A 27626-nucleotide genomic window follows, 5' to 3' on the forward strand; every position below is an offset into this window, starting at 1 on the left:
AATACAGGTCAGATGAAGAACTTACTCTTCTCCTCATCGTAAGAACCTCCCGAGCTGTTGCTGTAACGTGATTCCAGACGGTTATGAGCCCGTGCTGCGTTGCTCAACCTGAGTGTGCACAAATCACATGTTAGGGAACATACAATGCACATGCATCCTAAAATGCATATTGACTTAACATGTATTCACTGGCTGTTTAACAACCTAGTAGCTATTTTATTTATTAATTTTTTTTTTTTTTTTTTTAAACTTAGTTGCATAAAGAAAGATGCACCTCTCTACATTCTCTCTGGTGATCTTTGCCTCATCTGTCTCCTGGAAGTTTTCTTGCCCGGCCACTATTGTATTGCTGCTAGACGTTGTGCCTTTGCAAACGAACAAACAAACAAACAAACAAACAAACCAAATTAATTTAACATTCAGTCAGAACCATGCGTTTGGTTATGAGATTCACAGCATTGGATACAACCCAGGGTTCGCCAATAAAGATGGCACAAAGCCACTGCTAGTCACAACTAGTACTACATTTATGTTTAAACAAACCTATTTGTCAATGTATAGAATTAATTATTTAATATTTGAATAGTGCATACAATAATTTACAGATTATCGACCATTATTATAAAAATTGCATAGCGTAGCAAGTAATTTCATGTACACTAGTTTCAAAGTTGTTCTTAAAAATGTAAAGATTAAAAAAATTAATTAAAAATGTCACCAGACAAAGTAAAAATCAGGGTGGCACTTTATTTTAACATTTACACATTACTACATGAATTTACTATAGAAATAACAATAAATGAATACAATTACAAGTAACTAACCCTAAACCAAACATAACTGTAACTCTACAGTAAGCACATAAAGTGAATTAATATTACTCCGTAGTTAATTGAGTAAGTACAATGTAACTATGTCACCTTAAAATAAAGTGTAACCAAAATCAGTTCTACTGGCAGACATAAACCCTGTTGTTAAGTCCTGTAACCTGTGGATAACCAGTAGTAATGGGAAAATCATCACTACTGATTTAGTAATCAGTAGTAGCCTCACCTGAGGCCACAACCGAAGTCTTGTTGCTGGCAGCAAAGCGGTAGAACGGTGGGTTGTCACAGTGTAGAACCACTGGGTTTACCGGGTCTGTCTGCTGAAGCTCAAAGAGCAGCTCCTCCATGGTCTGAATGGTGTTATTCCGACACAGAAATATCACCACTTTCTTAATCTAAAAACAGTTAGAGACAAATTTAGTCCATTATATAGATCTAATAAAATGACCATGTGGGTTAAGAGTGTCTGTATGTGTGTTTCCCTCACATATGGCAGCAGAGTGGTGTCGCTGCTGACTCCACACAAGCTTATGAGGAACTGCAGCGTTATTCTCAAGTTGTTACTCCATTTGTCATTGGACACAATAGCATTCCAGGCATTCTCCATCTCAGGACCTGGGACTTCGTCTCCATACTGATAAAACAAACAATAACAACAATAACATCTTAGTTGACTGTAGAACCTTTAAAGGGGCAATTTTGTACACTTTTACAGCATTGTATTTTTTCCCTAAAGTTATGTAAGGCAACAATTCTTGCATAATGAATAATCAACTCTTTGCAGTCTAGGACAAACAACTGAGATATTAAAGAGATCTAATTTGTGACTTTTCTTTTGTATTGGGTCGAGCCATCGCCACAACTGGTATTTAAGTAATAGCCGCAGCGCCTCTCACCTTTGCTGTCATGAACATGAGGTTGTTTAGGACCAGTGAGGTGGCCTGCAGAGAGCCCCAGCCGTTGCCCTTGAGCCTGTGGGTGATTCCCAGGTTGTCGACCTGATCACGGGCCTCTTCCTCCGGGCTGCTTGGGCTGGAGGTGGGGGGGAGCAGTCCCGTGTCCACCAGCTCTATATTGTTCAGCCACGGCAGCAGGTAGGTCAGCATGATCTGTCTGCCGTTAGGGTGAGTGGTGGGGAACCTTTGGCTGACCTCTGCATGTGAGAAATGATTGTGGAGGGGAAAAAAAGCAGGCATGTTTAGCATTCAAGTTCAAAAGTTGAGCTGCAGTACAATAACAGAGCACGCCTGACCAGGCCCATTCTTTTACACGTAGGTGTTTATTTGCTTTTAGTAGGGCAACACTTTGGTGACACATCCAAACATGTGGCTAAGAGGTATTCCTTGTAAAGCATAAGAATGTGTGTCACACACACAGACACGCACACCTTACCTGAGAAGAGAGGCAGGGTGAGTTCAGGATACATGCAGGCCAGCTGGTTTGAGAGCTGGAAGAGAGAGACGCTGTATAGCGGTGGTAAAGGACCATGTGTGCCATACAGGATATTTCCTGTTTTCTGCCCCACAATCCTCTTTGAGTAAACAGACAACTTGGACTCCAGAACCTGAGCGACAAAGAAAATAGAAAATAATAAAAAATTCCACTGTATGTCATTGTTTCCCCACAAAAATTGTGATTATGAATTAACAGCTTCTATGAAGGTAGTAATTTATTTATTTTTGGAATAAAAACTTGTATAAAGATTACTTTCTATCATATGGAACAAAAAATACATCTTTCAGCCACTGAAAATACAGAAAAACCAAGCAAAAACTGAGCTACTGGCTTGAATGAGCCAGCACAAAAAAAAAAAGGCTAGGTACCTGCATAAGCTGCATGGATATCTCGTAAATCTCTCTGCTTGTGTCCGATGACTTAAACAGCACCAGATTCAAAAGGGTCACAATGTCACATGGATAATTCCTGAAAAGTAAGAAAAAATACAGATTAAAACCATTTAGTATGATGTAAAGTAACATTAAAATCTTGCAATTTTATGAAGGGTAACCATGGCAGTGATGAAGGTTCGGATTACCTGCTACCGCACACAGTAGCAATAGCTTTGAAGCATCCGGAAGCGAGCTGGTATGATCCAGTGAAGCAGCGATCCACAGCCCAGTTAAACAGATTCACCTGATCTGGGTTTAGTTCCAGGAGCAAGATAACAACCTCACAGCCAAGCCGATGCACCTGCAGTCCAGGCCAGTGATTTAAACATGAGTGTTTAAATGTGTGCTTTTCCCATAATCAAATCCGAATGAAAGTTTTTCCATCCTGCTAGTCATTAAAGGGTTATTTCACTCAAAAATGTAAATTCTGTCATTAAGTACTCACCTTCATGTCGTTCCAAACCAATAAGACTTCCGTTCATCTTCGGAACACAAATGAGGATCTTTTTAATGAAACCAGAGAGCTTTCTGTCTCTCCATTGACACCCTACGCAACTACCAAGCCACAGAAAGGTAGTAAAGACATTAAAGTGATCCATGTAACTCCAGTGGTTTAAGTAACACGAGTGCTTTGTTTGCTCCAAAAAAACAAAACCTAATTTACGACTTTTATTTACAAGTTATAAATCTCCAACGTCACGCAACAACGTCTGCTCTCGCGTCAAAACAACATGCATGCTTCGTGGTTGCGTTGGAGAAAAAATTTACAAAAGTAAATAAAGTTGTAAATTATGTTATGTTGCTTCATACAATTGAGGTTAAATCACTTGAGTCAGATGGATTACTACCTTTCTGGGGCTTGAAAGTGGTAGTTGCTTAATTGTCAATGGAGAGACAGAAATCTCTCAGATTTCATTAAAAAGATCTTCATTTGTGTTCTGAAGATGAACGAAAGTCTTATGGGTTTGGAATGACATGAGGGTGGGTAATTGAAGTAAGTAACCCTTTAAACTTTAATAGCAGGCCTAAACAAAATAAGATTACTCATTATTTGAATGGTTGACAACCCAGAACCAATAAAGTCAATAAAGCAGAAAAGCATATAAAACAAATATGTCCTTAGGCCAATCCTGACAGGCTTGTTGGTTTAGTTTTAATGACAAGTATTAAACCTGACGCAGGTATTAAAAGCAGCTATAAAATTTTAAACAGGAAGCCTGTTCAGCATTAACAGGTTAAGACAAGGACTACAGCCGACACCTTTCTAGCAATAAAAAAAGTACATGCATACCCGGAGATCATGGCAGGCTAAGATATTGTCCAGCCACTTGTAGAGGTATCCGTCTGTAGAAAGGCCCACGTTATCGAAAACAGGGCCACAACACAGTACCGCTGACATAGCCTGAGGACAAGCAGTGTGCACACACAAACACAACATTACATCAAAGGAAATCCCATATCAGCACTCAGTGATTTGGAGCATGTGGACAAACCACAGTTCCGACCCATTTCAACATGAATCGTCATCACGAGAGACTTTATACACAAGCGTCTTCTGTCTAAAAGCCCTGATCCATTGTAACACACAAAATTGGATTTTCACGCCTTCTACAAAAAAGAAAAAAAGATCAGAGCATCTGGTACCTGCCAACTGCATGCCTGTTTGGACAAAGAGGGTACAGAGGGCTAGGGGAATTCTCTGTATACAGGTACCTCTGTATACTGCTTACAGGTACTTTCCAGATTGGATTTCAAATTTTTCCACTTGATTTAGTGGTGCTAACATCATGACTATATCATTTCTTCTGCACACCGAACTGTGATGGCAAAATCTCAACAATTCAAAACTTCCTCTGTTCTCTTAAATTACGAGACATTTATAAATGCCAAATATGAGGAAATAAAGTTTTTTTTGCTAAAATGCTTTTATAGTGAACCTCTAAGAGACATCAATACCAGATTTTTTATCCAGGTTTACCTTCAAAGCGCAATACTGGTAGCGTGTGATCTGGTGGTTGCGGTCACTGTAGCGGTCCAGAGGTGTGAACATGACACTGAAGGGTCCGGCCCACTGGCTGAAGAGAATGAAGAGGTGATGTCTCAAGCTCTGCTGGGGGAACAATAACCGCCTGTTGTGGACTAAAGAGAAAAACACAAACGAGATTTAAGGATCTAACATACTTTGATGTTTTGTTTTACAAACAAGAATAAATGGTACAGTGTAAAATGTTTTTGGACAGGCAAATCTACATTTATTTAAAAAAATACAGTAAAACAGTAATACAAATTAATAAAAGTTTTCTGTTAATTTATTCTAAAATGTAATATATTCCTATGATGACAAGGATGAATGAATTTGACAAGGATGAATGAATTTTCAGCAGTCATTACTCCAGTCTTAAGTGTCACGTGATCCTTTAGAAATCATTCTAATGTGTTGAGTTAGTGGTCAAGAAACATTTATTTTTATTATCAATGTTGAAAACAGTTGTGCTCCTTAATAGTTATGTGGAAACCATGATATATATATTTTAGAATTCTTTGAAGAATAGAAAGTTCAAAAGAGCAGCATTTATTTAAACTAGAAATCTTATGCAACAGTACAAAAGTCTTTACTCTCACTTTTGTTCAATTTAATGCTCCCCTGCTGAATAAAAGTATTAATTTCCTTCATTTGGTATCAAATAACGGTAGTTTATGTATACAATGAATATTTAATTAAAAGTAATTATTTTAATACATTTTAATATTAAATTATAATACTATTATAATTTATAATACAATTTGATTGAATTAAGGGTCAGATCAAGTAGAAATAGCTCTTTGAAGAATCATCTGTGTACATTTGCCCATTTACTTTGTAAAGGTAAATAACTTGTAAAATAAACTCCCCTTTTAACAGGTAAATACTGTCATATTTATTTATATGAAATGCTGATATTCATCCCATATTTTACAGGATGTGAACACACTGAACAGCCCTGCATCACAAACAGCTTTTGATTTGTGAGCTGGCTGTGACGCAGGGCTTTTGATGGGCTTGCGTAGGCTACTTGTGTGTCAGAGGGGATGTTGTGCTTTGCTGGTCTGAGGGTTTTCTTGGTCAGTCAGCGCGTATTAATCAGAGCCTGCACAGTTCTATTCATAGCTCTGGTCCTGGGCCTTTAATAAGTGACTCACTCAGTGTTGGAGCCTATTGAGCCTTTGAAGGGGCGGTAAGTTTGGATAACCTTAGACTCCGAGGCCCGGGTATCAATGGCTCTGTTATATTTGCTAAAATATCTCACCTGCTCTAATTTGGTATTCAAGAGTTCACTTCGGAGTTTTCTGAGAATTAATTATACATTGGGAATGATCACTGAGATGCTAATGGAGAAGATGGTTCTAACTAAAATAATAAATTAGGGATATTCAAAGTATTTGCTCTATGTTTTTAATGTACAGTCTTACCTGGAACACACTGGATGAGGTTGGCCACCATTCCACTGAAATGAGCTCTCATGTCTTTCAAAATGTCTAGCTCTTTGTCATTTTCTGCTTCTAAGAGCATCCGGGTCAGATCAACATACTCCAGGAAAAGGGCTCCTAGAGCCAGGGAATCTCGCTCCAACGCCCCATTAGTACTGCAGAGAAGAAGAGAAAAACAGAATAAAACAGGTGCACAAGGGATTTTTTTACAAGACTTTCTCTTTCCTAATCCAACAGAGGTCAAAGATTCACTTTGTTTTGAAAGAAGATCAGTTTAAAAAGTTAAACCAAGGATTTGACTTCATAAGTCCACAAAACCAGTCAGTGGGATCAGTGGACAAGTTCACCTGTCACTGATGACCCCTGAGTCAGCAAGAAGCTCAAAGATACGCAGCAGCTGCAGCCGGAGCAGATCTCTCCGCTCTCTACGCTTCTTATTCTACAGAGACAGAAATACAGAAGGACACAGAGAGAGCCTGTTTAAATCTAAAAATGCAATACTACTATGGATGAGCACTGCCACTGCACTATAGACACAACAATACACATAATGTTATCTATGGGGGTTTCCAAATTCAGCTGGATTTGGCCAGAGCTCTCACCTCAGGCCTCCTCTCCAGAGCTTCTTTCATTAGAGGATGGAGTTCTTCCACCAGCTCCCTAATCAAACACACATGAGAAACAGTCATGAGACACCCGCAGAATGAAAGCAACATACATATTTAAATAAACATGTTTTTGGCTCAAAATCCTGAAGTAAATCAGGCTTTTTCCTGCAATAACTGTAATAATGTTGCTATGAATTCATATCTGACAAAAAATGTCACAATTAAAATCCATACGTCTAGGGGTTGACATTTCAAATTACATAAAATAACCTGTGCTGAGTGTTATTTTAGTATTTTATATACTATTTTTTTAATGTTTTTAAGATTTCATTTTAATTTTAGTAATTTTGTTATGTGGTTTTGTGGTTTGTATTAGTTTTTTTTTAGCTTTATTTATTAATTATTTATTTTGGTTTTGGTAAAATAAATGTTACTTCAACTTAAACCGATTTATTTCAGTTAGTTGCCAAGGCAACTAATTTTATTCGTATGTATTTCATCTAATATTTATATTTTATTTCAGCTTATTTCCAATTACAGAAAATAATTTTAATAGTTTTGGTTAACAAGCTTCAGTGAACCACTAGTAGTCCAATAGAACCTGTAGACATTTATCCTCTTCTAAGTAACGGCACACGTCAGAATGGAATGACAGTCATCTCTGCTATTTTGTTTGGCACACACATTACTTGCCCTTTTTATGGGCTGTTCTCAAACACCTCACATTTTTCACAGCTCTCTCAGTGTGTGTGGTAAAAGTCCAGTGTAGCTGTCAGAATGCTTTGATAAATTTGCTGTAAAACTGCCTTGGTTTAGGAAATAATCCAAACTCTGAAAATCAGCTGTTTTTGGAGTAAAAATATGCTAAATAGCTCATTAAGTGAGAAAGAGGCATGTTTATTTAAAAAAATACCTGAACACAAGGGAATTTGTTCGCCCAAAGCCGAGGACCAGAGACTCTGTGATCTCTAAACTTTCCGATCTCATGAGGGGAACCAGCTGTTTCAGGAGCCAAGCCACTGATGGTGTGCCTATCACCTGATCAGAAACACATACATGTATTACTCATGACATCACAGTTCTTTGATTTTCCAAATCATCACTGTCCTACTATGGGCACAACGCACCTTGTTATCATACGTGACACTGCCATCAGGTGTGGTAGCCATAATCTCAGGGGTGGAGGCTCTCAGGTGACCCGGACTCATGATGCTGGGTTTGGCAACACCGAGGCACAATATCAGGTAATTCCTCCACAGCGTCACATAGCCATCGGCCGGGCCTGGCGTGCTGGTCTTTTTGGCGTAAACGGGACTGCTGCAAATGTGTAACGGAGAAAGGGAATTTCTTGAAAGTCTGTTTTCCACCCCAGTATTCATAAAAAAATGAAATAACGACTATAAACCGGACGTTTTAAGAGTAAAGATGATCGAAAAACTCACTTTGGGTCAACAAGTGGCATGAGCAGCTGTAGGCGTGTGAAGGCGTAAGGCCAAGCATAGCTGAGCGCCGTTGGGCAGTGTTTGGGGAGGTGCTCTGGCCTAAGGAAGCTATAGAGGCAGAGCACCCAGGGATCCTTCACCGAATGGGCGAAGATCCATACGTGAGAGGGACTCTTTACATCATAGTGGCTGTTAACCAGGCGGGCGTTCCACTCTACCAGCCACTGCAGATCCACGTGATGACTCATGGGCAGGGTGGCCTACACAGAACACAGATTTTAATAGCTGAACTTGAGCAAGAATGCATCAGTGTTATGACTTTAAAGACAGACATTTGGCAACTGAATTCTATAAAACCCTTGTGGCACAAATCAATTTTATGCAAGTTGAGGTCAGTACTGAGAACGACACACAAACACATGGATACACAAACAGACACACATCCGGAGGGTTAATAGGGAATGCTTACAGAGTCAGAGACGGCCACATGGACGAAACTGTCCAGCACGCTGGGGGCCAGTTGGTCCATAACCTCGATCATGGACTTATCATCATCCTGAGAGCAGAATAACGTGACAGTTACAAGGCTTGTGTTGAATAATGTAAAGTACTGATTAGGATTGCATCTGATATCCACTGCATGTGCATGCATGTTTATGATTAATTTAACTGGTCACATGACACCAAATTCAGTCAATAAGCTTTAGTTCAACCTAATGTTTGGTTATTATCTGTATAGTATAAAACTAATTTCTCCAACAACAATAATGGCAAAAACGAAACTCTTCTGTCTTTTCTTTTCTTTTCTTCGTTTTTCTTTTTCCAAGTCATGGTACTCGGTTGTATTCAATAACTCTTTTCTCTATTCATTGTCTCTTTCTATTCTATTTTATTTGTTTTAATTGTTTTTTAGTCTATTCTGTTGTATTTATCTATTTAACTATATATATATTATTGTGTCTTTTTCTATCATATCTTACTCTTTTCTATTATGTTCTTTTCTATGAAGTTGTCTTCAATTGTATTCTGTCTTTTTCTGTTGTACCTTTTTCTGTTATATTGTGTCTTTTCTATTCTATGCTATTTTTTCTTTAAAATTTTATTGTCATTTTTATTCTTTCAGATTCTATTCTATTCTATTCTGTCTTTTTCTATTATATCTTATTTAACTCTACCTTGTTCTACGTAATTCTGTTTAGTTTAGTTTGTGTTTCTGGCATAATCTGCTACAGACCCAGCAGCCTGCCTCACCTCGGCTTGTCCGATGGCTGTAAACAGGCAGCGTATCTCTCGGAGGACGGACACAGCCAGTTTGCGAGTGCTGGTCTGGCAGGAGCACAGCAGCAGCAGGGCCAGACCCTCCACAGCGTGCAGAACCGTGGAGTGAGGACTGCGATCGGGCGCCAGTCTGGAGCTCCCGCTGCTTTGAGATCCCATCTAAGGTCAACAAATATACACACATGATCATGCACACAGCTCCCAAAAACCATTTACATTGGATAAGTGTGTATAGCCATTAAAGAGAAAAATTCATGCTGATACCTCAGCCGAGCGTTTTCCAGGCGCCTGTATCGCCAGCCTCCACTGTGTCAGGAAATGCAGCAGCAGTTTAACGGAAGAGTCCTGCAGGCCCTGCTGCGTGTCCTGCACCTCACGCAGCAGAAAGTTAGTGTACCCGAACAGCACGTCCTCTCGCCAGTCGGAGAAGTCCAGCAGCAGACTCTGCAGGGAATTCTGGGCAATGAGTCTGAGTTCATCATCCATGTGGACCGTCAGTCTGCAGAACGCAAAAAGAAAAACAATCAATGACACTTACAGCTTCTCTTATGTTTTGAATGCACAGTGTATTGTTTATACAAAGGGTACATGGTGAAACTCACCTGGCCAAGAGATCGATGAGCTCAATTTTGGACATGCCATCTGGCAGGATACGTGGAATGGCCGCAACACACGTCCGGAACAAGTCAATCTTCGGTTTTCTCTCCCCCCTGACCCGAGAGAAGGGATGAGGTAAGAAAAAGTAAACAATGAGAGAGACAGAGTAAAGAGAAACACAAGGAAATGGAAAAAAAGAGAATGTCAGACTGTCTAAACAGGGTGTGTGTGCTGAACGTGACTCATAAGTTGTCTGGCTGTGAGCATTTCCTTCACCCACTCATGTTACGCTCTGAGATAAATAATAGGTGGTGACAGGTCAGAAAAAACTGTTTACGTGATCATGTCTTCGGGCTCCTTGTTGAGCATCTGGGCATTGGTGAGCATCATGCAGCGGCCCACCTCTTTATCCAAGTGCCTCAGGATGTTATCAATGGATTTCCTGACCTGGGAGTAATACAGTGCCATACCTGCAGGGAACAGCATAAACAACCCAGACTATGAAAAACGACAAACACAAAGAGGCAGGTGTTTGTAATAGCTAAGTGCCCTGACCTATCAGTTTTGCTTCCTCCTCAGTTAGAGTTTTGCTGAGGTAGGTTTTTTTCTTCTTCAGTGTGTTCCCAGAAGGCAAAGTGGCCCCTGTGTTTGGCATGGGTGGTTCACCATCTTTCTGCTGCAGGTTATCGGCTATGACGAGGAACGCTCTCAGGGCGATGTTCATTCTCTAGACATACATCAGAAAATAAACAAAATATGAATTTCCTCATAGCAAGATCTCATCTCAGGCGGTCTATTGTTAAATGTGTTTGTATGGGTTCAAACACAATTCTATATTTATAATTATATAATTATGAATAGGTGGTATTAATAATGAGCTTTATATAAATTCATAACAACATTTGAAGTAAACGTGTGTGTGTTTGAGCATTACCTCTGGGTTTAAACTGAAAGCTTTGGCTGATTTTCCAACACTCAGCAGATCACATATTATTTCTTTCATAGCAAAATCCAGTCTTTCCTATATCCAGAAAAGAAACAAAGATTACATCACTCAGTGTTAAATGATAAGACATAATTTCTGTGACAACAGTGTAAAATTGCAGGACCTGCAAAAAGGCAGAGGAAAATATGTGGAATATTTTCTTTATAGGAAAATATTTTCTCTATACGTCTATAGGTGTGTGTGTGTGAGTAGTGTCAAACCTGGGCAATGAACTGAATTATCTTGACAAAGATGTTGAGGGGCATGTCTCTGGGAACGACGCTCCGTGAACCCTTAGGGAACAGTGTTGATATGATTGAGGTGAGGCGGCTGGAATGGATAAAAATATAAAAATGTCATCATTACTGTCACTACCATGCATTTAAAATGAAATCCATTATATTTCTTATATTAGAAATATATTTCTTAAATCTATTTGTATGGTTTAGTTTAACAATATGCTACCTTTGTGTTGCAGTGTTGCTTTCACATTTGATTCGGATCATGTAGACCCACAGCAGCCGATAGAGAGATTCAAGTGCCACCCGGGCCATTTTGTGGTCTTTATTCTGCAAGAAGAGCAGTTTGTTGTAATTTCCTGTTATGTTCCTGTGATGCATCTTATAAATTATGATCACCAAATGAGTGTATTTTTTATACTTCTGAATAATTTTCATTAATTCCACGATTTTTACCAGTTTCTATCAGTTTGTTTTCCAAATAAAAAATATCTAAACATTTTTAAAACAAGATACATTTACTTGAGAATATACGAAAATGTTAAGACTAATAATAATTTCAGAGTATATATCTTGAATTAAGTTTAGTTACTTTTTTCTTATTATAGGCATACATCTAATCAATTGTAGTGAGGTTTATGATGAAAAGAAAATTCAATAAAAAAAATGTACATAAGAAAGATATATATTTTTTATTAAAATATATATATATATAAATATCTTATTATAAGGATGTTTAGATATTTTTACTGGCAAGACAAACATACAAATTATTTTTCCTCCCTAAAAGTTTACCATCTTTTTTTCTTCTTCTTTTTTTAAACCTGATCTATTCTTTCATGTTTGGTGTTTCTTGGCTTTAGTGTTCAATTCCCTTTGACTTTTGACCAAATGTGGGCACTACAACAAACAGGATCTTTTTCCTGCAAGTCAAAACCTTAATTACATAACAAGTCAGCAGCTCTCAGACTGCAGAAGACATCTGCAAGTACAATGACGACTGACTGAGAGATAACAGAAATCAGATAAAGCTGAAATCTCGACAGAGTGATCCAGGATCTTATTAAACCATTCTCACAGTTCTGCACATCATGGTTGTTGTTATTATGCACCTCCTTTCTGCTGCCCAGGCTAATTTAATTCATTCTTTCATTCCACTTCTCTCACACCCCCACACAGGTACAGAGACTGAAGTGCTGAGCACAAAATGTAAAATGAGATGTTACAGCTAATGATAAAGGATTCTCCTATCCTACAGGCCTCTCCTTCAAGCAAACAAAACATTCCTGCAATCTGCTGCCCTCCCTCTGCATTTCACACATTTTTAACAGCTATTTGCTTCAAACTGCTGCCACTTTAAATATGTGTGCACTTGACTGATGGGCTCCACTGGTTTAAAGAACTTGCAATCACATGATGCTAACACAACCCCCTTGCACAACAAAAACTGCATTCCTTTTCGCATGTGATCTGCTGTTATTTGCTGATCTTTAAAAGCTGCATCATACAAGCTTTGTAGATCTCAAATACTCACTTTCAGGTTGGACAAGCAGTTGTTGAGGAAGACGTGCCATCTGTTTAGAAAGATTTGCTTCTGGCTCACACACAGAAGACACGTTACCAATGGATACAGAGCCTAAGAAACAAAAGGAGCAAGTCAATGGTTACATTATATGTGCTTTGCAAGAATTCTGTAATCTAATGACTGAGTAAAGACAGTGAAAAGCACTCTAGAACAAAATATTCAAACTTTCTTTCCCCAAGACCCAATAAGATTTTTTGTGTTTACTTGAGACCCACAAAGTACTGGTAAAATACATTCCATGATATTATAAACCCTGGTAACCACAATTCCAATCAAAAATAGTTTGCAGAAACTATGGTTGCATTCAAAATGTTGCTAAGGAAATGCCTGAGCATTTGCTTTTAGTAATTTAATTTAATGTACCTTATTTAAAAATTGCACAGTATATGGGTATTTTAGGGTTGGGATCCAAACCTTAAGAAGCACTGCTCTCAAAAATATTTTAGAAAGCACTTTCCTCTTTCCTGTCAAAATAATTTTGCACTTGAGTTGTTTTCTTTAAGTTGGATTGTAAAATATTTATAAGGCAAACAAATCAACTGAAATTTTTAACAAGGGTGTCAAAATACACACACATCACACAGCTATTGTGTGCCACTGTGTAAAATCAAAAGTTTCTATGTTAAGTCGTGAAAGATATTTAGAGATGAAGTATTTGAAACAACACAGACAGCGAAAAAATGTCAGCTATGAGCCAATTACTGTAGATGCATCTCCCTCTACTGCTCTCGAGCATGAAAAAAGAGAGGGCAAGACTTGCCAGAGAGTGTTTCTTCCTGGATGACAGGTCTAAAGTTGTGTCGTAAAGGGTTTCCACAAAATTCCTCAAACAGGGCACATTCACCTCGTTCTTCACCGTCTGAAGAGAAACATCACATGAAGTGTGAATTACAGTTTGGACAAGAGCCACATTATTACATTATTAAAATGTACTTGGTAAACCTTTCTTACTCAAACAAATTACAATTTAGCGAATGAATGAAAACAAACATTTAAATATTTCAAATATTTCGTTTGGCAGTGCTTACTGGAGCAGATCTATCAGAGACTGTACTTACTGCGGCTACCGGGACGAGAATCTCTACAAATAGGCCAGCCATAGAATGTTTAATATCCTTATCTTTCACCTCCAAGAAATACTGAGCACACTCCTATAAACATATAACAGTATTTTAAGTCTTTTTGAATACTAAGAGAGCGAGAGGATTTTTTTATATAATTGTGTACATTGTTTGTCAAATAAAGTAGAACATTGAAGTAATTGTTGCATTGTGTACCTGCATAAACTGGAAAGACGCTTCGAAATCTTCCACTGGGTACATCTTAATGCGGAAGAACTTGACCCCCATAATGAGGCTGATAGTGCTTTGGAGCACATATGGGCTCTGCTCTTTCTGCCTGAGCTCCTTCAACTCTGAGATGAACTTCTTCCTCACTGCAGGAAACCTGGGGAGATTGGGAAAAAAGTAATAAAACAATACAGCAGAGTTTCGGTTTGAATCCCATCATTTGGCACTGGCTTATATATAAAGTATATCTATATATCTGCATAATATACTTTATGATAAATTGGTTAAAATATTCCTCATTTGTAAGTTATGTTGGATAAAATAATCTCCTAAATAAATAAATGTAAATGTATGCTGAAGCTGAAAGACGGTATACAAAAATGTGTCCTGTCTGAAAGCATCCAACTTATACTTTGGACAGATTGATAAAAACTAAATTTACAATTCACTCAACTAAAAAAAAAAATATACCGGTATATATAAATATACTGAATTTTAAAGCCACTTGTTGTCTATCAATGCTTTACCTGTTTGTCTTTAAATTATCCTCCTTTGAGGGCTTTTCTCAGGATGCATGATATTTGCGACAATTAATTAAATTAATTAATCAGAACATCATTAAATTAATTCAGTAAAATAACGATGGGAAGCCCAAGTTTAAATCCATTTCACCTTTTCATCCACCAAATTCCAGGACTTGGATGTTTCGAGTACACGTGTGTTTTAGGGAGTGTTTGTGAGTTCGTTCTGACAGAGAAAGAGATCTTCAGCCCTATATTTAGAAAGGCATCTGGAGGGAGGAATAGGGAGGGATCTCACTCTGTGTCTCTCTGCAAGTCTTAATGTTTGTTTTAGGTGAGCTACAAACTAACTGGCTACTTTCCCACTGAGAGAAATAAAGAATATTAGAGTATTTGCATTGTACACACTGTTTGACTGAATGATGCTATTTATCTTGTAATGTACTCTGGTGATGAAGCACATGCATGTCTAACATTTCATTTGACTTTTAACAGACACATGTAGACACCAGAATTTCAAGACTTCCTTATTATATGTGCTGCCACAAATACATTTTTCACACTATTAAATATGGAAAGAGGCCATTTACTGTCAGGACTGGAGCTCTCATACTGATAAGGAGAAACTCCATCTCTGTGCGACACTGATGGAGCTCCCTGTGAACATGACGAGACGCCTCGTCTATCAGCGTAATGGCCTCCCATTAGTGCTTCATCTAACACTAGACACTCTGTCGCAGGAAGAAGAATGCGGCCATCATTTTGAGCTCGAAACCAGGTCGCTGGCTTCAACGGGAATCATGAAGCCATCCATTTAGAGTTTAAGTTACGTGGGAATTTTATTGCAAATGGAAGTGGTTTTGATTCAGGATCAAGATTTTTACATTGGACTTTCAAGTGGTGACCCAACAAATTACCAAACAAAAATGTCCTTAATATCAGATGGTTTCACTGGCCCAAAATCACACTCCACGTATCTAAATATGAAACATTAAATAAGCTCTTCTGGATGATGTTGCTGCTTCATAATTTACCTGGACTGGGCCACGACACCGACAACCTCTGCATACAGATCAGCCACTATATGCATGTTGGTCGTGTTGGGCCCAAGGTATCTGCAGGACAGAGAAATATCATAATTCTTCCTGTCCTTCTGTAGTATCCAGTCACACTTAACCACACTTGCATTTACAGCGAGTACGCATGATTTAGTGAAAATTGAAATGATGTAAGATGCTTATTAAGCAGATTTACTAATGCAAACACATGCAGGAAAACAATGGCTTATGGTGGATGGAGGAAATAACTTAAATGGATTCTTACCCCTCTTTGTATTTGAAGTGTTTGAATGCCAGGTTAATGACTTCCTGAATGAGGCCATCCAGAAGAGGATGGAGAGGGATCTACAAAGAGAGAAAGCGACAGGATAAGTAAGGAGAAGAAACACTGTATAACGTAAATTAAATAATATAAACAAAATAAAATAAATGCATTTATCTATTAGTTTTATTTATTTAAAATAAGTCAAATTAAATAAACACATTTAAAAAACAAAATTTCAATGAAATAATATTTAATTACAAAGCAAAGTATTAATTCTAAATATATTTATTTAAATTATGTGTTCATGAACAGGGAAATGACCAAATTAAATTATGACAATACAAATTCCAACCTGCCCTGAAAAAAAAATACAAGAAGCAGATGTTTCTTGTTTACTGATCATTCAATCATAACCTACCTGTTTTAAAACCTCAATAAGCACAAGTGAGAATATGAAATCTATTGCCAAGTCTCTTCTTTCCATCAGATAATCTTTCTGCTGTTCATCACTGAAAGAGAGAGGGAACGAGAAGAAATTGAGTAAATTGCATTTTGGTAATCACCGCTTGTTTACTGTAAGTCAAAAATATAAACATGCTTCTGAGGTCCGTGCCATGAGAGCTTCTGAAATCCTCTATGGTCTGTATATGATTCTGAAGCACTGATGTATTCAAACCTAACTGCCAATAGTGTTATTTGATTAGGTTCCACAGTCATGAGATCCCATATCACTGCTGAGAAATTTCAGCTTTGCCTTTACCACTCAGGGCCCAAATTTCGGTGCGGGATTTGGAGCGCAAAAAAAAAATTCCTGCAGGTTTCGAGCATAAGATGGGAGAAATTCCGGCAAACATTTATTCAGTTAGCTTATTGGTTGAATAAGCAAATGAATCCCCACACAGATTATCTGATCAAATGAGTCATTTGAAAACTTTCTGTGAGACATACTGTCACAAAAAGCGAGAGTGATTCAGCACTACTGCATCTTCTTTTAAAATGTGGTTCACATCCGCACATCGTCTGTACAAACTAGCTGCATGCTGCGATACAAGACCTGATCACTTGCCCAATCGGGCCAGTGTTGCATTCAGTAAGTACTCAGCTCTCTCTGAGAGACGGTTTTCTGTGCACTCATACCCAGAGCACACACACATAAAGCCGCCTCTTAAACAGCTCCTGAGAACCAAGCTGAGTGCTTTTTTGTGGCTTATTGCACTTAAACGTTCCTAACACCGCTTTTGTCTGTGTCATTAATGTTAATCAAACAACAAAAAGATTTAATTCATACAATGCAAGATTTTATTTATTTCATTTCTGTAGTAGCTATACCTGTACCTGAATACTGTTAGACCTACCTAAAAACCTTAAAGCATGCACTCTTTATTTCATTTGTATTTTATTGTATTTATTAGTGCTTCTGCTTGTAATTTGTTTATTTGTTCTTGTTTACTTTGAAAATTTAATTCATGGTTGAAATCAAGGTTCCTTGTTCTGTGTAAAATCACGCGCAACAAAATGACCCCACTGTAAAAACACAAATACATAGAGTGAGCATACATTTAGGTGAGATAAATGTAATATAAAAAAAATGAAAATGGGACTGGAAAAGAAAAAGCCGGGACTAATTTCTAAAATGTACTGTTAAAAAAACTATTATGAAAGTAGGCTTGCATAAAAAGGAAGAAAATCCAGCAGACAATGCTAATCTTGTTAGCGCAACAGTTCAGAAACAGCCGATCATCACATCCCTTTGGCTATTACTGGCCTAATATCGGATGAGCTGCTTCACAGTGCACTGCAGTACAGATTGTATTTCATCAGAAGAAGGCAAGGCTTCCTGATGACAGCCTTTAATTACAAGCTCCCATCCACACTAGATCACACATGCATAAACACACAAATATACACTCGCACAGAACACCATAAACACGCTTATGCAACAGACATGAAATCAGATTATATTGACACAGACCTGTGGAAATGAGAAGAGCAGACACTTGTGCTCTAGTTTTATCTACTACAGACAGGGTGGAAACTGAATACACTTTTCGCATATCATAATATATTAATTAATCAAGATGATTTAATAATCAACACTTAAATGGCTAAGACTTGGGTGGTACAAACATTTACGGTAAATTGCACATAAGGCACATAACATTGTTTCTACCCCAGTTTGTTGGTGAAATATAAACATTTAAGTGACAATAAACTTTAATAACTTGTTTTTATTCAAACATACATTAAATAATGAAGACATCACTAACCGGTTAAGAAAAATATAATGAATGTGTAATACAGTGCATATATTTAGCCAAATGCTCTTCTCTAGTTATTTTATTGTATTATAATATTGTCAGTCCAGAGCTAGTGTCCACACAGCTGACATGTTTAAATGTTGTAGCTTATCCATGTTGTGTGCACGAGATCAAACGTGCCAACGGAGAAGCACTAATTAAACCTTTGTTTCAGTCACTGATTTCGGCCCTCTAAAATCATTGCGACCCATATGAAAGGTACAAAAGTTAGTTACCAATACCCGATATGGGTATTATTTTGTCTGAGGAGAGTTCACACACTCCTAATGGCATTTCAGTTCCTATTTTCAGAGAGTATAAAAATAGTTTAGAAATGTAACTTTAAATGTAGACAAGGGAACTCACTTTTTGGACTTTGTGTTTGCACGTGGGCGGTACTCGTGGGACTCGTCTTCCAAACCGTTCTGTCTTTTATACCAGTCAAACAGTGTCCGCAGGATGGAGGGAAGACAATACTCAGCAAGAGAGCTCATAGTGCTGATCAGCTGTGGAGATAAAAGGAAGTAACTTCAGGAAATTGTTCTGTTTTGCCACAGCCCTAATTGGACACCTCAAAATGCAATGTGATTTAACTGAGGCTATACACGGAATGGAATATTAGCACACTGCGTACTGTACAGTATACAGTATACTGTACACCAGCTCTCTTATAAAAATCGCATGTGAAAGTTTCGAATCAATTATGAACTGGAGTAATTTATGCAGGCAAAAAATTATTAATTAAAAACAGAGGGTAGTGTGGTGTGCCGAACATTGCCTGAATGTGTACATATGAAAGAAACACAATGAATTGCAGGTAATTTAGCGCAGTCCATTAATGACACAATTATGACATGGTCCCAAAACATGCCTGTGCAACACACTCAAAAGTATGCCATTTTCATCACAAGAAGTATACATACTTTTAGGGCATAGTACAAGTAAGTGAATTGGGACACAGTGAAAATGTTACTATGACGAAGTGAAATGTTAGTATGGGTGGAATTTGGGTAATCAGAAAAAAGGCAGAATTAAGATCCAGGGAGTGAATGTGGTCATACAGGCTGGGCTAAACCAAATAGAGGAAAGGAGTGGTGTCTGAGCAGAGTTGGCCTGGTATTCCCCCAACCACTGTGAGACGTTCAAGAACCCACACACATTCAGACTACTTAAGAATTCAATACAGAAGGGTAAAGTCAGGACAGCACAGCACCAGCTACAGGAATGCTATTCTTAGGGTCTGACTGATGATGACTCAAAACAAATTGTCCATCAATATAGAAAGGCCGGAAACATTGGATGGTATGGGAGCAGATCATTAATTCTTTGTCATTCTTTTTCAACATTACTTTATCATTTCTGATTGTGGAAAGAAAACAAAACCATGTCTCTCAAAGCCCTAATTGTTTCATTGTCAGCGTGTGTCTGGTAGAGTAAAAGTCTTAAATGTTAGGAAGGATATTGAAAATGTTACTTAATCTCACCTGATCAAACTGCGGGTCTTCTCCTCTTTGTAGAGATTTGGTGAGGGGCTTTTCCTGCAGAACATCAAAAACAACTTAGGAGGCATAGATCATTGGTTGCAGATTCCCAGCTGGAAAAGCCCAGATTAAACATATAATCAAGACCTAGAGGTGGGCGATATGACCAAAATCTTATATCTGTCACAGTCTTAGGCTGTATGAAAGCACAAGGCGAAAGCATTACGAATAAAGTAGTCTTTAATGATAACTCATGGAGAGTACAAAACAACGTAATACAATAGACGAGAACCGACAGGGGACTGAACACAACAGGGAGCTTAAATACAAGATGAACACAATGACTGAGAGGTGTAAAACATTAGTAATCAGACACTAATAAGGAGATAACCATTAACCAATGAAACCAGAACTAAACGTAGAGTAGACAAAACAGGAACAAACAGAACAGAATAACAAAATAGAAGTCCATAGTCGTGACAGTACAGTACGACATAAGGCTGGTAAGTTCATATTTCTTGTTCTGCTCATTTTGAGGACCCCTACCAAGACCACATGGAATCTGCACCCGCAGACTTTTACAGACTTCAAACTACATTTACCAAGTCCTACACAAACACTTGAGTGTTTGTTAAATATTTAGGCACTTTGTACTTTCAGCTTTGTTGAACACATTATTCAATTTTTACTCTAAAATCAAAGTAGGAAAAAAAAAAAACCTTGTCTTGCTGTGAGCGTTATCAAAGGCTTCAACAATCCTTGAAGACTCTTTTACAGATTCTTGACGCTAAAACAACAGTAATCCTCTGAAATTCCTTCATTTGAACTAAACTTAATCTAAAGATGTCACATGGAGAACAGGTGTGGGAAAGTGGGCCAAAGAGCCAAGAAAACAACTTAACTGGGGCTGGAACTGGAGGTCAAATCAAGTGATTAACCCTATAACACGCAGACACACTCGTGGACACACACACATACACACACACACGCTTTCAGACTAGCGAGGATTGACAGGGTCAGATGAAAGGGCAAAGGAGAGCAGAGATTCTACAAACAGGTTGATGTCTAGGTCATGGCTTGTGTTCTGCTTCTAAAGTTACTGATTTCTAGTATGGTTGAAATTTGCGTTTCCTAGATACTAATCTAATGCAACGTTACTGTTGTGATCAATAAATTGAGAACCGTACATTAGGGCTGCTCGATTATGGCAAAAATCATAATCACGATTATTTTTGGTCAATATTGAAATAACGATTATTTAACATGATTATTGGTGGGCGATGATCACAGTCAATGAAATTAGCAATTTTATATATCAGTGAATTTTCACAATTAATCCTTATTAAAACTACTTAAGTTTTTCAGTCAAGATCAGTGAGTGATTTTCTTTTGTCATTTGTTGTTCGCTTATCATTAATGACAGACTGCAGCAGGTATATTAGGCTGCTGCTTTAAGAGCTAATGCACGGATCCAATATACTGTTACACGTGTTTTCTTTCTCGACTGTGTATGTTTACTTTAGACATAACCATTAAAGGGATAGTTCACCCAAAAATAAAAATTAGCCCATGATTTACTCACCCTGAGGCCAATAAAGTTAATAAAGGCCTTCTGAAGCGAAGCGATGCGTTCTTGTAAGAATAATCTACATATTTAAAATTGTATCGACTAAATATATAGCTTCCGGGAGACGGCCGTACTTACTTGACGTAGGATGTAGGAGTAGCGTAAGCTTTGACGAATCTCACGGTTCAAACAAACAGGGCTGGGTAACCGCGTTCGTCATTACGTTGTGCGTCAAGTTCAAGGGTTACTCTTTCGCCGTAAATCGATGCGTACGGCCGTCTGCCAGAAGCTAGTTATTTTAGTCGATAAAGTTTTCAATATGGATATTTTTCTTACACCAAGGCATCGCTTCGCTTCAGAAAGCCTTTATTAACCCCTCGGAGCCGTTTGGGACACTTTTATGTTGGATATGATGCACTTGTATGGACTTAAAAAAAATGGTGCCCATTCACTCCCATTATAAAGCTTGGAAGAGCTAGGAAATTTTTTTGAGATAACTCTGATTGTATTCGTCTGAAAGAAGAATGTCATATACACCTAGGATGGCTTCAGGGTGAGTAAATCATGGGTTCATTTTCATTTTTGGGTGAACTATCCCTTTAAGGCATTTTGACATTTTTGTGTGTAGGCCTGCGCTAAGGTGTGTATCCGAAGCCCATTTGCTTATCCACATTCGTCTCCGTCTCGAAGCACGCACACAGAAAGCCACCTGGGGAACAGTGTCTCTTTTGTGGCTTATTGTGCTTTTAATATATAGTAGACTGAATTTCACAACAGTAGACTGCATTTACTAAACTGAATTTAAATGAATGTAAATGAGGTTTGATGACTTTGATTTCTCTGCCTCTCATGATATGATTTTAGAATCTCTTGTACAGAGTGGTAATGTGGACTGTAGTCAGCAATTAAAGTGCCTTAAGACCAACAAAGCAGCAGGCTCTGATGGTATTCACCCACGTACATTCAAAGTCTGTGCTGATCAGTTGTGCTCAGTTCTTCATTCAATTTATTCTTTGTCCTTGTCTTCATCAAAAATACCTGAAATGTGAAAGACATCGTGTCTTGTTCCTATTCCAAAACATGGTAATGTGGGTCGTAGTTTAAATAATTTGAGACCCACTGCTTTGACATTACATATAATGAAATGTTTTGAAAGGATTACCCTTGGTCATCTGGGTAGACAGTTGTCAGTTTTTTAAGATCCATTACAATTTGCATATCGAAAAGGTGTGGGAGTAGATGATGATGCCATACTTTTTATGTTGCATAATATTTATAATCATTTGGAAACAACTGCCAGTTATGTCAGGATTATGTTTTTGATTTTTCTAGTCCTTTTAATACAATTCAACCAAGTTTTAGCCGATAAATTGCTGCGTTGTAACCAGTACAACTATTATGTGGGTATTGGATTATCTTCTATGTCGACCCCAGTTTGTTAGGCTGGGTGATAAAATGTCTGACATTATTTTAACTAAAAAAGGAGCCCCCCAATGCACAGTTTTATCACCCTTTCTTTTTTCATTATATAGTGCACACTCAGACATCTTGGTGTCCATATCGTAAATTAAACTGGGAGAAGAATAGTGATGCTGTTTTTAAGAAGGCACAATCAAGAATATTCTTTTTGAGGAAGTTGAGTTAGAAGTTGTTCTATTGGTGTCAGTAGGAATCTTCTTTATGTTTTTTTTTATCAGGGAATCATGGTTAGTGTTTTGTTTTATGCAGTGCTCTGTTGGGGATGTAGTATCATCACTGTAGATGATAAAAATAGGATTAATAAATTGATTAGAAAGGCTGGCTCGGTTATTGGCCTTAATCCTGATTCACTTGAGGTCATTGTGGAGAAGAGAACAAGGGCAAAATTAAAAATTGTTCTGTGTTACAAAGTCATCCACTACACTGTATCTTTAGTGGACTTAAAAGCTAATTTAGTGGAAGATTAGTAATGCCTCAGAGTTCTACAGAGTGATTTAGAAGGTCTTTTATTCCTACTGCAGTTAGGTATTTTAGATAAAAGTTGTGTCATTTTTGTATGTACTGATTGTTGTACATTTGTTTATTTGTCTATTTGTGGTACTTGTACTGTGCAATGGTGGCAAATTAGTTTACTTTTACAGGGATTAATACAGTTTTCTAATCTAAAATTTCACAACGCTTACTTATTTGGCTGTTTGGATGTTAAGTTTGGACTTTTAGGAACGAAAGCGCACCGCTGTGAAGGAAAGGTGTGCTGGACGGAAATGCGGCAGTGACACAATAATTGTTTTACCTCGATTCTCTTGTTTTCATAATCGTTGGAAGCCAAAATCGAAAATCAATTACGATTAATCACACAGCCCTACTGTACATTACTGGAAGTTGACTGGAAAATGCACTTTCTATTAAAACTCAAGCATTTAGAGATGGGGGGTGCTGAGAGCTTTGACTGCTTCTCATACAGAGTAGGCGAAACCCATTCCTGTCCACTTAAATCCACACTCCAGCATAATGGAATTACAATGATACAGGGAGACCGGGCAACCTGAGCCACTGCAGCAAAAACAGACACAGTATCTTACGGCTATTAGTGCAGTTTGAAGATATATTGTGAAGTATTACTGTTCGATTCCTGCCAGCTAAAGCAATTACAAATGAAAGCCATAGCAGGGTCATTAATATATTGTGTGCCAGGGCTGTTAGATATCTCTCCTCCTCTGTCTAACTGATTTAGACAGCATACTGTATACTTCCTGTTTTTCCAGACTACTCAACATACCAGAGAATCAGCTAAAACAAGGCGTAAAAAAACTCAAACCCAACTGTGACTTCTGGCAACTTCTTTTAATATGGGCTAGATCAGGGGTATTCAATTAAAGTTCCAAGAGGTATAGTCTCAATATTTCCTTCCCCAGCGGAGATCGGGACAATACTTTTTTAGAACAGTTATCTATTTCCATCGGAGGCAGCCGTAGTACTTTGTAAAAAAAAAAAAAAAAAAAAAACCTAAACACTCAAATTATTAATTAAAGATGAGAATCTTGGGCCCAGAGAGCCAAACCAGTGATGTCTAATAATTTTTACCACAAAATTTTGCCCAACTGGATATGAATATAAAAAGGTTAGATCAGATGTCTTTTATTTTACATATAGACACCTTTGTGTATGGCACATAGAAATTCTAACATAGTTTATTATGAAATGCCTTTTATATGCTGATTAATAATGCTAAATATATGAAAAAAGTCACGTTAACTTGTCTCAAACCTGTTAAACGATCAGAGTCATCTGTATGACAGATAAAAAAATATTTATTAGCTGCACTCTCGTTTTCTGCAGTGTTTTAGCGAAAGTATCTATTTTGCTGCTCACCGTGTTTCTGCTACTGTTGTTAAAATAACCGCATCATTTGCAGCTCTTAATGTGGTGCTTTACGTTGTTAGAGAGGGAGAGAGGAAAGCAACGTGCACGGAGTAGAAAGGGCTTGAAAGAAGCACCTTTGTCTCTTGATAAAAATATTCTAGATAAAGCTCCATTACCATAAACAACCTGGCATTTGAGGTCTTGTGTCTTAGATTATCTGCATGTAAAGGCTTTCAAAATTAGATTCCAGTAGATGTTAACTTTGTCTTGTCTGAAAAATGTCTGATAAATATAATAGGTCTCTTACCAGTGGTTCTGCCATGATGATGCGTATTTTGCGTTCAGACAGGGTGGTGAAGTTGGCGAATAGGCTTTTGAGGACGTACTCGCCCGGTTTGCTCTCGGGGTCCACGGTAACCGGCATGGTGGCAACAGGACCTTTCCTCTCACCCGGAGCGCAGCTCACTTGGGGGAGGGGGCGCTTTCCTACGGGGGATGCTGGGAACACACAAAAAATATAGAATTAGTTTATTATGGATCTTATTAGTATCTCAATTGTTGTGATAATTATTCAATGTATGACTCGGTGCGCAGTGCACAAGCTCTGACATGTGTGGTGCTGGTGAAATGAGTTTAAATCCAGCTTGGGTCTTTTTCTGATCCCACACAGAGGCAAAAGTGTCTGACCAATCAAATGCTTTGAAATGGAATGGTCTCATCAGATTAGCAAATTAAAAAACGTGACAGATATATTGACAGGTATGAAAAATTGAGAGTGGTGCTGTCAAAGGCCTGAGACCATGCCTTGAGAGCACCATCTCACAGTCAGCCAGGGCTAGAGCAGCTGGTGTTTTCATTTTTGGCAAGACCATGTCATCACTCCCAAAGGAGGGAGGGGGTCAGCCGGCTGGCCGGGGCCGGGGGAGCCCACGTCATGTGGCTGCAGGGGCTTCTAGCATGTGCTCCTCTTAGAATAGACCCCTGCAACATCACAAGTCACAAGCAGCAAAACGCATGGCAAAATATAATCTTCCTAACAGCAATATGAGCAGTTTAAAGAGACTTGCAGTAATTTAAAATTAGGCAATTACCTTAAAATGATGATTGCCTAAGCGGTTTTATTAAGAGTTAGAGATTAAAGCTGTTAAAAGACTTTTAAAGGGGTCTCTCATGCACATGCTTTTGCTCATATAAAACGAAAGCAATCTGTGTAAAAACACTGATGCATTGCTGCTGTAATAACAACAAACAAGCAGCATCAAAGAAGACAAAATCAGTATTACACTTTTTCTTTCTGTAATCTTTCTTAAATGTCACCTAGATTTTTCAGGTTTTTTTGAAGAATAAGTGAATGATGTACATGTAAAACTTGTTGCACAACAACACAATATTACAGTGTTGTAGATGTTGTCAAATCGTTGCTACTGAATGCAGTTGTGGTTTCTATGATATTCTGGTGTTAATACATATATAGTTCTGAGAAATCCAACCTTTGACATGCTCCAAATAAGTAATGCACAGCAATAAGTAACATCAAGCTGATGTTTTGAGAACTAAATTTCCTCTCGCAGACCACAGTACCTGAATAGTTTAAACTTCACACCATGTTAATGGGAGTTCATGACCTGACACCAGGGTTTCACTGCTCAGGTCAACGGTAGAACATTTGAATGACAGCTAAATCAGTATGCTAAATGACATGAGATACAAACTAGACAGAAAACCCCAATATTTAGCAGCTGTTGAATCATTATCAAACAATACTAAAACAGAAGTCAGTTGCAAATTATTAATTTTTGATTTGAAATTGCTACATATGGTTGGCTTGACAGTCATCTGGAGATAGAATTAACGTCAACGTTATTTATGGACAAACAGCGGATATCAGTTGACACCTATGAAGTTGCTGTCGAGCCTGAGCAGTTCAAACTGAATGAGGAGGGGAGCTGCTGGAAAGGAATTGTGAAATATTTTGTTCACAACTTTAGCCTTGAACACACTACAAGGAATCCACAGAATGCAACCTCCTTACAGCAAGCGTAGAGAACAAGAACAACACCCACGCACCCACAGACCTTTCGCTCAGTGGCACCTACCAAGGCCCTTGATGAAGCTGATGACGCTGGCCCGACTCCACCGCACGGGAGAAAGCTCCATGATGCGGCCACGTTAGTTCCAGTAATCCGACACAAAACTAGCCCTTTACCACCCCCAGAGCTCCATACTTCCCATTTGTCTTCCCGTCCTGTCTTTGTGGACCTGCACCATGCTGGGCAGCCCTATCAAGCAGCCATGAACTTGGGATAGCTGGGCTTTGCTCTTGAAGTTATGGGAGTTGGAGAACGCAAGTTCAAGGAACACACCCTTCCTGTGTATATCTCTTCATAGGCTTTTGACAGAAGCAAGCCCTAACTGAGGAGAAGGTCAAGCTGGAATTTTAGCAAAGCCAAGAGAGAGAGTGAGAGAGAGAAATAGAGAGAGGGTGGGAGGGGACTATTTGGGGCTATATTTAACCTCAGCACTGACACACAGTATTCTAACACATTCATTCCTTTTTACTGGGAGCATACATGAATGATCATGAAACATGCATACATACAAGATATAATAATTATAAAAAGCATTACATTCTAAAAAAGCATTACAATGCCCTTTATGACATCATAATCGGTGCCATGATGACATCATTATACCCATTATGATATGTATTGTATTTATGATGGAATCACTGGATTTCACTGAAATTCATTGCGACACATTGCAGTGAAATCCAATCATGATATCACAACGTTTCCAGTGAAATGCATTGATGCCCTCCTAATGCTATCCTAACACTGGATTTCACTGGAATGGAGCAAATGTTATCATAATGCAATTATGATATCATC

At 38.2% G+C, this 27626-nt stretch overlaps 1 protein-coding gene across 7 annotated transcripts in view; it reads right to left on the minus strand.

Moving 5' to 3' along the window:
* fryb (furry homolog b) overlaps positions 1 to 27626 on the minus strand; it is a 59779-nt gene that overhangs the window by 19833 nt on the left and 12320 nt on the right. For 6 of the 7 annotated variants that reach the window (XM_079598651.1, XM_079598647.1, XM_079598646.1 and 3 more), the window contains exons 2-36: positions 25046 to 25236; positions 19833 to 19886; positions 18715 to 18854; positions 16470 to 16560; positions 16052 to 16131; positions 15763 to 15843; positions 14196 to 14364; positions 13977 to 14069; positions 13679 to 13777; positions 12868 to 12969; positions 11560 to 11663; positions 11316 to 11424; positions 11044 to 11130; positions 10665 to 10836; positions 10447 to 10579; positions 10115 to 10222; positions 9777 to 10011; positions 9486 to 9671; positions 8704 to 8790; positions 8235 to 8494; positions 7920 to 8109; positions 7706 to 7830; positions 6787 to 6844; positions 6532 to 6623; positions 6167 to 6339; positions 4695 to 4855; positions 4008 to 4118; positions 2863 to 3017; positions 2651 to 2750; positions 2220 to 2391; positions 1724 to 1980; positions 1315 to 1461; positions 1054 to 1222; positions 275 to 365; positions 26 to 108 (exon numbers count right to left, since the gene is read on the minus strand). In XM_079598651.1, the coding sequence (XP_079454777.1) occupies positions 26 to 108; positions 275 to 365; positions 1054 to 1222; positions 1315 to 1461; positions 1724 to 1980; positions 2220 to 2391; positions 2651 to 2750; positions 2863 to 3017; positions 4008 to 4118; positions 4695 to 4855; positions 6167 to 6339; positions 6532 to 6623; positions 6787 to 6844; positions 7706 to 7830; positions 7920 to 8109; positions 8235 to 8494; positions 8704 to 8790; positions 9486 to 9671; positions 9777 to 10011; positions 10115 to 10222; positions 10447 to 10579; positions 10665 to 10836; positions 11044 to 11130; positions 11316 to 11424; positions 11560 to 11663; positions 12868 to 12969; positions 13679 to 13777; positions 13977 to 14069; positions 14196 to 14364; positions 15763 to 15843; positions 16052 to 16131; positions 16470 to 16560; positions 18715 to 18854; positions 19833 to 19886; positions 25046 to 25236 (4665 nt within the window). Of the gene's footprint in view, positions 1 to 25; positions 109 to 274; positions 366 to 1053; positions 1223 to 1314; positions 1462 to 1723; positions 1981 to 2219; positions 2392 to 2650; positions 2751 to 2862; positions 3018 to 4007; positions 4119 to 4694; positions 4856 to 6166; positions 6340 to 6531; positions 6624 to 6786; positions 6845 to 7705; positions 7831 to 7919; positions 8110 to 8234; positions 8495 to 8703; positions 8791 to 9485; positions 9672 to 9776; positions 10012 to 10114; positions 10223 to 10446; positions 10580 to 10664; positions 10837 to 11043; positions 11131 to 11315; positions 11425 to 11559; positions 11664 to 12867; positions 12970 to 13678; positions 13778 to 13976; positions 14070 to 14195; positions 14365 to 15762; positions 15844 to 16051; positions 16132 to 16469; positions 16561 to 18714; positions 18855 to 19832; positions 19887 to 25045; positions 25237 to 26834; positions 27187 to 27626 lie in introns of those variants that run through there. The other variant, XM_079598649.1, reaches the window with a different exon arrangement.

This window comes from Phoxinus phoxinus (genome assembly GCF_949152265.1).
Source record: "Phoxinus phoxinus genome assembly, chromosome: 23".
In the NCBI taxonomy this organism is placed as follows: Eukaryota; Metazoa; Chordata; class Actinopteri; order Cypriniformes; family Leuciscidae; genus Phoxinus; species Phoxinus phoxinus.